General features: G+C 39.1%; 1 protein-coding gene across 6 annotated transcripts in view; it reads left to right on the top strand.

The window, feature by feature from the left end:
- cnot1 (CCR4-NOT transcription complex, subunit 1) overlaps nt 1-13,101 on the top strand; it is a 159,222-nt gene that overhangs the window by 90,893 nt on the left and 55,228 nt on the right. For all 6 annotated transcript variants that reach the window (XM_060838293.1, XM_060838289.1, XM_060838294.1 and 3 more), the window contains 4 exons: nt 1,421-1,545; nt 6,380-6,666; nt 10,506-10,584; nt 11,581-11,811. In XM_060838293.1, the coding sequence (XP_060694276.1) occupies nt 1,421-1,545; nt 6,380-6,666; nt 10,506-10,584; nt 11,581-11,811 (722 nt within the window). The remainder of the gene's footprint in view (nt 1-1,420; nt 1,546-6,379; nt 6,667-10,505; nt 10,585-11,580; nt 11,812-13,101) is intronic.

The following is a 13,101-nucleotide window of genomic DNA, read 5'->3' as shown; positions in this document are numbered from 1 at the left end:
GAAGTATGATCCATTCTCAGTTTCTTTTGAGCTCTGTTTTAGGGTGCCCTGGTGGATGCATGCATCTGTTATGAATGTTTGTCTGCATGTTTGTGAAATGCCAGCCCAGGTTGGAATTTATCAACACCATAGTTTCCTCTTAGTTATTAAACTGAACTCCACTAGACAGAAATATTGACTAATTTGGTGCTCATTATACGCAAAAACAAAATGTTAGATCCAAGCCAGTTTAGGTAAATCCTTGCCTACTCAGCTTTATTTAAATCTAACTTTTTTTAAAAATGACTATTTCTGTTATAAAGTATTAAACCATGTCAAAAGCTTGCTGTACAAAGAATTCTTAAACTTCATTTTAATTTGCTTAACTAACAGTTGAATTAAAACTGGTTATTCATTCATGCATCAGTGAAAGTGAAATTTGCACAGCACCGAGTTAAAGATGCTAGTCTCTATAAAATATTGTGACTCACTTAAACTGCATCATTCTCAGCAATTGGAAGTATCTGCAGTTGGATTCAGTTGGGATTAATTTTCAAATCCTGAAAATGTTGATCACAAAAGGGGTTGATTTTCACTCAGCAACTTTGCTTTATTTTCTGCTAGAATTCTCTTCCCTTCTAAATGCTTTCAGTTCCATGTGGGCTGATTGCCCTCAAACACCTCAGACAGCTGGCTGCTTTTCACGGGCAATCTCTGGTTCCAAGTGTTGGGAAAATTTCCCTCCACAGAAACAAGTCTCTCTGTACATTCAGTCCTTGAGCTTATTTTACAATTTATAGTGGTACAGAGGAACCTCTATTATCCAGCATTCGATTATCCGAGTTTCGGATTATCCGAACAAGATCGCAAGGTCCCAATACTTGGCTAAACTGTGTTATCCGAACATTCGGTTATCTGAACATAATATTCCCCGCCCGTGTCATTCGGATAATCGAAGTTGCTCTGTATATACCTTTTTTTGGGGTTTTTTCATATCAGGATTTTAGGGAGCTGTTGTGGAGCTAAACCTGTACTTCTCCACGCAGTCACTCTGCCGTGCCTGATATTAGTTATGTCTCTTGCCATGTAGAAAATGGAGGATGGGTTACCCGTATTCACACTTTAACCTATCATCCCTGGTGTGTCACTATTAAGAGAAGGGAGTAATGCTGGTGTAATTCAAATCTGAATCGCATATATGTCATTAATTTGTAGTGTGAATTCAAGTCGAACCAATCTGAAATATTTGCAGAGCAAAATATTGAAGCTTGCTTGTAGTAGTTTCTTGAGATAATTGCATTATTTGTTGATTGATTGATTGATTCTGCAGTTAAGATTCAGGTATATTGTTGACACGCAAGTCTGTCGCTTTGCATATACCATTGAACAGCAGTTACATTTTAACGGGATTTTTTTCCCTGTTTGTTACTGTTCCACACAGCTGACCTCTCTCAGGTATGGCCAGAGGCAAATCAGCACTTTAGCAAGGAGATTGATGATGAAGCAAATAGCTACTTCCAGCGTATCTACAACCATCCACCCCACCCTACCATGTCTGTTGATGAGGTGAGTGCATACTCTGTTTAAAATACAGTAAGTGTATGTTTAGATGCTGTGCATAAGTTAATTTTTTGGTACAAAATAGCAGACTAAATTCATAAATCTTTGAGATAATGTTGTTTTGGGTCTGTTTTTAACATTTTCTAATTTGTCTGCATGCTAATGGATTTTAGACAGCCAGCTTGTCTAAACCAACTTGAAGCCTCCTTACAGTGTCATTAACTTTTTCAATCCCACCCAGTTTGTATTGTCAGCACCTTTGGAAATGTTGCATTTGGATCCCTTATTTAGGTCATTTATATACTGCATGAACAGCTGGGGCCTAAGCTCTGACCCCTGCAATACCTCACTGGTCACTGTCCACCTTACCCAGAAAATGACCTGTTTATTCCTATTTTGTTTCTGTCTGTCAACCAATTTTCAACTCTTGTCAATATTACCCTATCTTAGTGCCTTACGTTTGCCCACTGACTTCTTACATGGCTTCTTATCAAAAGCCTTCTGAAAATCCAAATACACCACATGTACTGCTTCTCCTTTATCTGTTCTACTGGTCACGTCCAGTAGACTTGTTAAGCATGATTTGTCTTTCTTAGACCTACGTTGGCTTTGTCTAATTAAAGCAAAATATCATGGATGTTGGAAAGCTAAAATAAACTCAAACTGCTGGAGAAACCCTGGTCTGACAGCCATCTGTGGAGCAAGGAACATGTAATATTTGAGAATGTTATGACTGAAGTAAGTTGTCTTCGGAAGAGTCATGCTGGACTTGACCCATTAACTTTGTTTCTCTCCATAGATTCTGCTAGATATGCTGAGCTGCTTTGTTTTGTTTGTTTCTGGCTATGTCAATTCCTGGTTATGCTTTCCAAGTATTCTGTCGTTGTGCCTTCTGTAACAGATTGCAGAATTTTCCTTTCACTAATGTTAAGTTAACTGGTCTCTGCTTTTACCCCATCCCTTTTTAAATAGTGGGGTTGCATTTGGAGCAGTTCATGCAGGCTGAAAAGCGGCAGAGTCTTTCGAATTTTTTTTTTTTGCAGATGACCACCAATGCATCCAAAATTCCAGGGCCACTCTCTTCAGGACTCTGGAATGTAGATTCAGGTCCTGGTCATTTCAGTCTTTAACCCCATTAATTTCCCTAGAACTGCTTTCTTTTTTAATACTGAATTCCTACACTTCCGCTGTCTCACTCGACTCTTGGTTCCTTAACGTTTTCAGGAAGTTACTGGTGTCCTTTTTATTTTGTGAAGACGGAACCGGAATACGTGTCCTTCAGTTATTTCTTTGCTCCCCCTTATGATTTCCTGGGTTCTGACTAAGGGGTCTTAGAACAGTTTTTTTTCTAAACTTGATATCTTCCCACATTTGTAAAAGCTTTCACAGTCAAATTTTTAAGTTGTCTATAACTTTACTTTCCTACTGTTTTCCTGATTTTTTTGATCAAGTTCTCCTCATAAAACAGTCCTTTCATATCATGATGAACCTAGTGAATCTTCAATACCTCTGATGCCAGTATATCTTGGATAAGGGGTCCAGAACTGTTTGCAGTATTCTAAGAGTGGTCTAACCAGTTCATTGTGTAATTTTAGTCAGACCCTTCCAACTTTTATACTCCGTTCCCTCCGAAATGAAGGTCAATATTTCATTTGCTTTCCTCATTACCTACTGAACTTGGATGCTTGCGATTTTTGCATGAGGACCCCCAAATCTTGGTGTACAGCAGCTTTCTGCAATTGAAATAATCAGCTTTTCTACACTTCCTGTTGGTGTATAACCTCACATTTCTCCACATTTCTTCCCACCTGCTTAACCTGTCCATATCCGACGACAGACTCTGTCATCCTCACTACTTGCCTTCTCACTTGTTTTTGTCATTTGCAAACTTGGTGGTCACGTATTTATCGTTTTCTACCATAACATCCTTTTATACTTTACGCACTACAATTTTCCAATGAGGAATGTTAAGACAAACAAGAAACTTGCCACCAAGGTACATGAACGCCAGCTAGCCACCAAAAGACACAACCCAATATCACTAGTTTCTATACAGACAGACAAAGAAGGACAGTGCACACATCCTAGGACAGGCAGAACAAAGACACACACAAGAATTCTTGGAGGCATGGCATTCTGACCAGAAGTCCATCAATAAACATATTAGATCCCATCTACCTTCCCTTGAAAAAAAAACGGAAATGACATAACCCACCTTGAGAAATCAAGACTCTATAAATAGAGAGGCAGGACATACCACCGGCGTTTCACCAGAGACCCTCTCTGATGATCTTACCCAGTCGTGGGTGACGAAACGTCTGATAACAAACCTTCCAGCTCAGCAAGCTAACTTAATACTTTAACATCATTTTGAGTTACAAATCTTCTCAAAATTCGCTAATGTTAAGCTTGCTTAACTATTTTTCTATCAAGTTTTCTGTAGCTTTTCCAGAATCTAAGGCTTCTTGGAAGTTTGCTGCCAGTGCATCCATTATTCCTACTATTTCTTTTAAATCCTTGAATGTGACCATTAGGGTCCAGGGAATCTTCCAGTTTTTAGCCCCATTACTTTTGGTAAGATTTATTTTCTCTAACACTAGTTATTGTTTGTATTTTTTCTTTCCATTCTGTTTTCTACCCCCATCTCTTTTCTTTTTCCTCTCTCTCACGTGCTGTCTCGCGCCCCTACACCCCTCCCTAAAATTGATTGTTGAATGTTTTTGGAATGCAATTAGTGTCCTCTTTCATGAAGATAGATGCAGAATTCATGAAGATAGATTCAACTCCTTTACCATTTCCTCCTCTTCTATTTTTATTTCCCCTGTATCGGTCAAAGGGCCTTTGTTCACTTTTACCCCTCTCTTTCATTTTTTTTTACAAAACTTTAAAGGAGCTCTTCCAATCTATTTCTTGACTAACAGTCAGTTCCGCTTTAGCGGGCATTTTTTAAAATATGATTGAAGAATTTAGAAAGTTATTTGTAGAATGCGAACTTTCCTTAACCTGTATTGGCTATAATGCCCCATTTGTTTAAATAGTACTGCTATTGTGCGATTTTCTTAATGTGAGATTGCACAAGAACTGAACTGTCGTGTTATCAGAACTGACTGTACTTGCTAGTTTATTTTAGCTCGTTTCTTCGCTTTTACATTTTTTTCGATGATTATTAAAGTCTAAGTCATCTGGTTTACCACCAGTCCTTGCACATTGTATGTCTCCCTTTTTTTCAGCTTTGTAGTATCTTCATCTTCATGGTCGGGTTGTCATCCTTCCTCACTGCAAGTGCTGTGAGCCTCAAACTATTTTCTTAAACGTTTGCTATTGCTTTTCACCTACTTTTGCTGCTAATCTCTTTTCCCAATCTCCTGCAGCCAACTTGTCTTCATCACCACGTAATTCCCTTACTTATATTTGGTACAGTTGTTTTGACCAAGATGTTCTCTCAAACTGAACGGTCAGTTCTACATAGCCTGATCCATGGTTGAATTCACAACATATTGTTCTAGGAAGCTGTTTTGAATATCCTCAAAGAATTCTTCTTCATGGCTACCTTTGTGAACTTGATTTTCCCAATCTCCGTGAAGACTTTTTTTAATATGCCCTCGCAATCGCCTGATTTAGTCTCTGCCCTATAAGTTCTCAAGACTACAGTCATAACTACTTGTTTTTCCTCTATTTCTCACCCCCACCCATGTGGATTCTACATCTTCCAGTCCTATATCATAGATCATTTCTTGCTTTCGAACTTATTCTATCTCATACTAACAAAGCTACCCCAATACCTTTTTCTTCTTGCCTGTCCATTAAAAAACTCATATAGCCCTGAATATTTAGTTGATCACAATGTCTGTGTAAAAGCTGTAAGATCAAACCAATTATCCTGTATCTATGCCGTTAATTCACTTATTTTGTTCCGAATACTATGTCCATTTAAGACCCATTCATTTTGCCTTTTAAACTGCTGATTTCACTTTAATACTAACTCTAAATTATAATTAAATTAGGTTTGTACATTTCTGGTCCTTTGTGCGTCTGGAGGTTACTGCTGGCTATTAAAGATGTGAGAGTCAAGATTCAGAGGAGCTAGGGCATCACAAAATCCAATATACAGACAGTTTAAAATGATCTGCTTAGCAGTGGGGCATTTTTTAACATTGTTCTTGAATCAATAGAGACAGTGCTGGATATTTCTTTTGGATATTTTTTTCAGGATCTTGCTGGAGTATTGATCTCCAGGCAAGCAATTAATGTCAAACTTTTGTTGAATAGATGTCTACTGTCCTGCTCTTGATGAAAAGAGGTACTGGAGGTTGAAAAAAAATCCCTTAATTTCTAATGAGTGCTGTCTTTAAATAACTCCTGACTTGAGGTGAATTTGACACATTGTAACACTGGCTAAACATTTGAAATTTATGAAATTAATTGTTATTTTGTGCAAACAACCTGTGTTGTGTTGAAATGATAAAATCAGTGATCTGAAATCACTGTCAAAACATAGTTGGTTCACTGAAAATTGGGGCTAAACATTCTTAAAAGACAATGTTTCCCTCAGATTTTGTTCAGCTCAGTAGACTTTGGTTAATTTTAGTAATTGAGGACCAAGAGATTCAGTTCAAGATGCACTGGTAAGTAAGGATATTGCTCTCTCCAGCAAAAATGAAAAGTTGAATTTGAGATACAGGTCAACTGTGATCAACATGAAAAGAGACCAACCTGAGTGATTGAATGGCCTCTTTGTTGTTTTATAACCAGTTCATTTCTTTCCATGTCACTAATTGCTTTCAGTGCTAACTCTGAAAAATGGTGTTAACTTGTTAAATTTCCTCTTCTTTTTCTGCAGGTTTTGGAAATGCTGCAAAGGTTTAAGGATTCCAACATTAAACGTGAAAGAGAAGTGTTTAACTGTATGCTACGCAACCTCTTTGAGGAGTATCGCTTCTTCCCCCAGTACCCAGATAAAGAGCTGCACATCACCGCCTGCCTGTTTGGTGGGATTATTGAAAAGGGGCTGGTCACCTATATGGCATTGGGACTTGCACTGCGCTATGTTCTTGAAGCTTTGCGCAAACCTTTTGACTCCAAGATGTACTACTTTGGTATTGCTGCACTAGACAGATTTAAAAATAGGTAAGTTTTATTTTTTTACCAAAATATCAGAGAATAGACCTGGGCAACTTCACGCAAAAAGAAAAATTGCATAGTGACCGAGTTGGGGCTGCTGGTCAGTTGGTCATGCCAGTTGTTGAGGGACTTAATGTATTTCAGATCAATATTTCACATTGGTTCTTCAAAGTGGAATTTGAACATGTCCAGGTAATTAGGTTTAAGCACTTTCATATCTGGGCCGTAGTCTAATGTGACTTTCTAGTCAAGTGAATTTTCCACTAATCTCAACCCAGTTCCTGCTTATGAATGCACATTACAGCACATTGGCCACACATTAGCAACATATTTGTTTTTGTTTCTATCTTCTTCATCTTATCCTGATTTAATTGACTGACTTTAAAGCATGGAAATAGTTCTATAACCAGTGAACAATATTCATTTCAGGAAACAAGAATGTACTGCAGAAGTTGTGAATCTAAGTTAAAATAGAAAATGCTTGACAAGACCCAGGTCAGGCAGCATCTGTGGGGAGAGAAACCATTCCTGTTTCAAATCTGGAAAAATGCAGGTTTTTATGTAAGGAAGAAGAGGGTAAAAAATAAAAGGAAAACATATTCTTGGGCACATACAATGGGATTAAATGAAAAAAAAATTTGTGGTGTAAAGCAAAAGGAGATGGTGATGGTACAAGTAAAGAAATGGTGGATTATCCTAGAAGAGAGATGAATAGGAGTAGCTGTCAACAGTTGCCCTTTGAGAAGCTGGATCAGAATTTATGATCTCCCTAATTAAACTCAAAATGATAGTTGAAAAATTGAACAGTGTAGGACACTAAGGATAGGAGAGATTCAAGTGACCGTAACCAAAGCTTAGGGGTCACGCTTAGAAGTTGAAGAAAGGTGTTTTGAAATTCAGACCCAGAGTGAATGGAGTGAAACTGTTGCCATTAGCATTAGTTTGAGAACCTGCACTGATTGGGATGTAAAGTTGCCAACATTGAGGAATGGCAAATGTTACATATATTTTGAAAAATCCATTTGTTTCTCAGTTTAATTGATTGTCATTCTCTTCAATAGTCTTCAATTTTCACTCATTAATTCCACCTTAAGTTTTTACTAAACTTTTCATTTACTTGCAGCATTGGAGATGAAAGCCTAGTGGTACTATCACTAGACATTAATTCAGAGACCCTGGTAATGTTCAAGGGTCCCAGGTTCAATCCTGCTGTGACCGATGGTGAAATTGAATTCAGTAGTTATCTGGAGTTATTTCATGGTCACCATTAGACTCCTATCGTCAATTGTCAGAAAAGCCTATCTGGTTTGTTATGTCCATTCAGGGAATGAAATTGCAGCCCTTACCTGGTTTGGCCTGCATGTGACTTTCAACCACACTGCGGTGGGTTTGCACTTAGCTGCCCTCTGGGCAATTCAGGGTGGGCAGTAAATACTGGCCTGACCAGTGATGCTGACATTGTGAATGAATTTTTATTTTTAAAAAATCTTGCACAAATCTGGCATGATGGGCTCATTAGAAGAAGAGGTCGAAAGGTCAGAACCTACACACACACACACACACACACACACACACACACACACACACACACACACACCCTCCCCCCCCCCCCCCCCCCCCCACCCCCCCCCCCCACCCCCCCCCCCACCCCCTACATTCAGTTGTTTAAAATTTGGCATTCTTACGCTGTCGTGATTAGTGTAGAATGGAAAGCTCAGGCAGTGTGGTTGTCTTTCAGTGTACTGCAAGGCATATTTCTCATTTGCAGAGTGAAACACCACAAACTTGTAACTCAACCCCATAGTTTTAGTCAATGTTCTTTTATATGTGCGCAAACAAAACCCTAATTATTGCCCACACTGGTGTGCCATTAAATAATTAGTAGGTGGGACATTATTACAGTGCACCCTTCCAAATTTAACACACTCCTAATACGTAACATAACTGCAACAGCTTCTTTGTATAGGTAATCATATGCAACAGTGTCTATAGCTTAGGAAGAATTTTGTTATTCAGATGGCGCTATTGTGCTGGGTTAGTTACAACGCATCCAAAATAGCCCTAAATGTGTTTTAAACCAGCTCTAGATTAGATCTTGTGAGCCTTTGCATGTCAACGTTTATGTACAAGAAATATTTATTCACATTCCTTCTGGGCATGTTACTAATGGCACTCAGCAATTTATGGTGTTTGCGCAGTTGAATTATAGATGGAAATATAGACCAAGGAGGATTTCCCATCTATAATGGTCTGCTTTTATTTCAGGTTGCTGGCATTTGCAGTATTTTGCTAATTAAATAATGAGGTAGCAAAATACTGCAAATGCCAGCAACCTGAAATAAAAGCAGACCATCTAGAAATGCTCCCATCTAGAAATGCTCAGTTGTGTGTTCCAGTTATCAATGTAATGTTTCCCCTGTACCTCCATTATCTGCTGAGTATCTGCAGCATTTCGCTTTGAATTTTTGAGTAATTTGATCTTGCTGGTAAAATCTGAAAGTCATAAGCCCCAAGATTATGCACCATACAGTACTCTACTGTTGTCTTTAAAAAAAAGTTGATATTAGTAGAGGGGTTTATAAATCCAAGAAAGCTTTGCAATGGACTCCCTCACCCCACGGAAAAGACCTTGTCTATGTACCCTATCCGTGCCCCTCATGATTTTATAAACCTCTATAAAGTCACCCCACAGCCTCCGACACTCCAGGGAAAACCGTCCATTCAACCTCTCTCCATAGCTCAAATCCTCCAACCCTGGCAACATCCTTGTAAATCTTTTCTGAACCCTCTCAAGTTTCACAACGTCCTTCTGAAAGGAAGGAGACCAGAACTGCACGTAATATTCTAAACGTGGCCTAACCAATATCCTGTGCAGCTGCAACATGACCTCCCAACTCCTGTACTCAATACTCTGACCAAAAAAGGAAAGCATACCAAACACCGCCTTCACTATCCTATCTACCTGCGACTCCACTTTAAAGAGACTATGAACCTGCACTCCAAGGTGTCTTTGTTCAACAACACTCCCTCTGACCTTGCCATTAATTGTATATGTCCTGCTAAGATTTGCTTTCCCAAAATGCAGCCCCTCACATTTATCTAAATTAAACTCTGTCTGTTTCTCCTCAGCCCATGGGGTGAGAGGGGAACAAATTAAAAGGGACCGAAGGGGCAACTTTTTCACACAGTGGTACCTGTATGGAATGAGCTGCCAGAGGAAGTGGTGGAGGCTAGCACAATTACAACATTTAAAGGGTATCTGGATGGGTATATGAATAGGAAGGGTTTGGAGGGATATGGGCCAGTTGCTGGCAGGTGGGACTAGATTGGGTTGGCATATCTGGTCGGCATGGACGGGTTGGGCTGAAGGGTCTGTTTCCATGCTGTACATCTCTATCAGTCAATGTATATCCTAAGAAAAATCTTCCCTTGCCCACCTGCTACCATCAAATCTTCAGTCTTCGCTTGACCTGGTTCAGGCAAATTGGCCCCTTTTTGAAGATTTGAAGGCCAGAGAACACTAATAAAAAAGGATTGGAAAGGTCTAGGGAAACTGGTATAGTCATTATGACATTTTAGAGGTGGGTGGTACCAATTAATTTATGGACCAATTGGATTCTTTTCTGAAGAGGGCTGATTATATCAAAATTTAAACCATAATGTGCTTTCTTTCCTAGGTTATGATGAACTCATTGAAGTCACAGCAATGTAAAGCAGTTTTAAACTTCAAAAATATTATATACTTTAATGCAATTAAATTCTTGCATGATAAAATTACCTTTTCTATTAATATGAATACCTACTTGAACAAGTTACTCTGATGATGAATTCTGTTCTGATTACAGATTGAAGGATTATCCGCAGTATTGTCAGCACTTGGCTTCTATTGGCCACTTCTTACAGTTTCCTCATCATTTACAGGAGGTAAGTAATACTCGAAAAATGACCTGAGAACGTCTGTAACCACATTTCAGCTGTTTTTATTCTGACAGCCACATCAGCTGTGTGATTTAAATGGTGGAGGCAGCTGGCAAGCTAGCTGTTTCTGCGTGGGATTAGTATCAAAGTTTGATCAACATAAAAGTACAGAGTTTTCATTTTTCAGAATCTCATCCCACATCAGTATTTGTGTTTTCTCCTTGGAGGTAATTTGTGTATAGAATTTGTTATATCTTTCAAAGTAGCTAACTTCCACAGATTCCAAAAAGCCTCTTGAATAAAAGTTACTCAGAGCCCATTTATTGGGCCAGTTTGTGCTGATTGTCCATCATCCTCTTGCCACTTAATAAGACCATCTCTCCACGAGTTCAGTTCTAAATTGACTCTTTGTGCACTGTGAATAGGGTCGTAGATTGGATCTGATTGTAGCTCTGCCTAACATCTGAGTATGTTTACAGTACAGACCTCTAACTAGGGTTTAGGACTTCTGAATAATTATATCCCCCATCCCTTGTATCTCTCTAGCCAGTGTTCAGGGGAATTCCGAGATTCACTATCATAATCGTCTCCACTTCCCAAAGCCTGTAATTAAAAGTAGGACCTATATAGAGATAGAAAGTAAAAGCAAAAACAAACATTACTGAAGAAACTCAGGTCTGGAAGCATCTATAGTTAGAAATCAGCATCAACGTTTCTGGTCCAGTGGGCCACCTTCAGAGCTACATATCTACCTATATCGATAGCTTACCTCTACTTGTAGGAGAGCTTTCACTGAGGGTAGCATCAGAGTTGCCTCTGAATTTCTGCTCTATTTGGTTATAACAAGTAGGGTTTAATTTTTGGCAGACCAGGTGTGATTTCTTTCAGTGAGGGTAATGTGGTTTATCATCAAAATCCTTGACTTTAGAAGTATATTAGTAATTTGAGACCAGTTAGAAATATTAAGTATTACTAATTTTTAATCTTTTTGTATTTGTTCAGTACATTGAGTATGGCCAGCAATCCAGAGACCCTCCTGTGAAAATGCAAGGTAGCATCACAACTCCTGGCAGTATTGCATTGGCTCAGGCACAGGCTCAAGCACAGGCTCAGAACAAGACCCCTCTCACCAGACAAGTCAGCGCCATAGTAACCACGTCCACAACCACTACCGTCACCAAAGCCACTACGGTTACCAGGCCGAGTGGAGTGAGCTTCAAGAAAGATGTCCCAGTGAGTACTTGTATAATGTGAGCAATGATGGGGTTGTTTCAAAATAATGCCATTTTACTTTCAGAAATTTTGTTTTCTCTCTTCACTAGGAAGTCGCAGGTCGGTCTCCTGTTTATAATTGTCTGCTACCAAAATAAATTTTGTTAGTGTTGAACAGAAACAATAGCAGTGGCTAATGTGTAATGTTTCCTACATTGGTTTTAAACATTTATGTTCCTTCCCCCACTCTTGGTTTGAGAGATCTATTGATTAATTTGCCATTTGTAACTTTTAAAGATGCTGTTAGATTTTAACTATCATCTAGTTATTATGAATGATTAGATTAGACTTACAGTGTGGAAACAGGCCCTTCGGCCCAACAAGTCCACACCGACCCGCCGAAGCGAAACCCACATTAACCCCTTACCTAACACTACGGGCAATTTTAGCATGGCCAATTCACCTGACCCGCACATCTTTGGACTGTGGGAGGAAACCGGAGCACCCGGAGGAAACCCACGCTGACACGGGGAGAATGTGCAAACTCCACACAGTCGGTCACCTGAGTCGGGAATTGAACCCAGGTCTGCAGGCGCTGTGAGGCAGCAGTGCTAACCACTGTGCCACCGTGCCACCCATCAGACAGGATTTCCCACAAAAATTTGTGAACATGGCATGTAGCAATAAGTTGCAGTTAAATAGCTCTAAAACCTGTTCAGTTTCTATCAAAGCTGATGCTGACTTCCCTCTTGAATGCTGGAAGTGTTCCTTTTGTTGAGTAGCGTTCTTGTCAATATTTCATTAGTTAAGCAAAAGTTTTAACTCTAATGTCTTTTCAAATTACTTTGTCCCCCTGTGTATGGGTTCATCTTCATACATTGTCTAGGCCTTTTAAGTCACACTCTTTCTAGAGACAAATCAGCTGGAATGTTAACCAAGACACACGCTTGAATATTCATAATAAACTGCGCAGATAATATGATTTCAACTTAAACTGAGCCTTGTAAATGGAAGCAACTAAATTCTCAGTTCTATCAGACCTAATGGAATATTTGTAAGTCTGCATTTGTTGTTGTAATTTAAATCCCTATGTGAATGATTTTCTCACAGTTAGGTATTTTATATTTCCTGTTCCTGTTTCTGTTCTGTTTAAAAGCGGAGTCACACAGGTTTTTTTCTTCATTGTAATGCTGATAGCTTTAAATGTCCTTGGGTAACATTGGATTCCATTTTGAAGCAGTGCCCGATTGTTGTTTGTCAACTCTTTCAAACCTTATAGGTTTTGGCAAGTGAATTGTTTTTGCCTGTGGA

The sequence above is a fragment of the Hemiscyllium ocellatum genome, chromosome 17 (assembly GCF_020745735.1).
Source record: "Hemiscyllium ocellatum isolate sHemOce1 chromosome 17, sHemOce1.pat.X.cur, whole genome shotgun sequence".
NCBI classification, from domain to species: domain Eukaryota; kingdom Metazoa; phylum Chordata; class Chondrichthyes; order Orectolobiformes; family Hemiscylliidae; genus Hemiscyllium; species Hemiscyllium ocellatum.
This window is presented reverse-complemented; position numbering and strand designations above follow the sequence as displayed.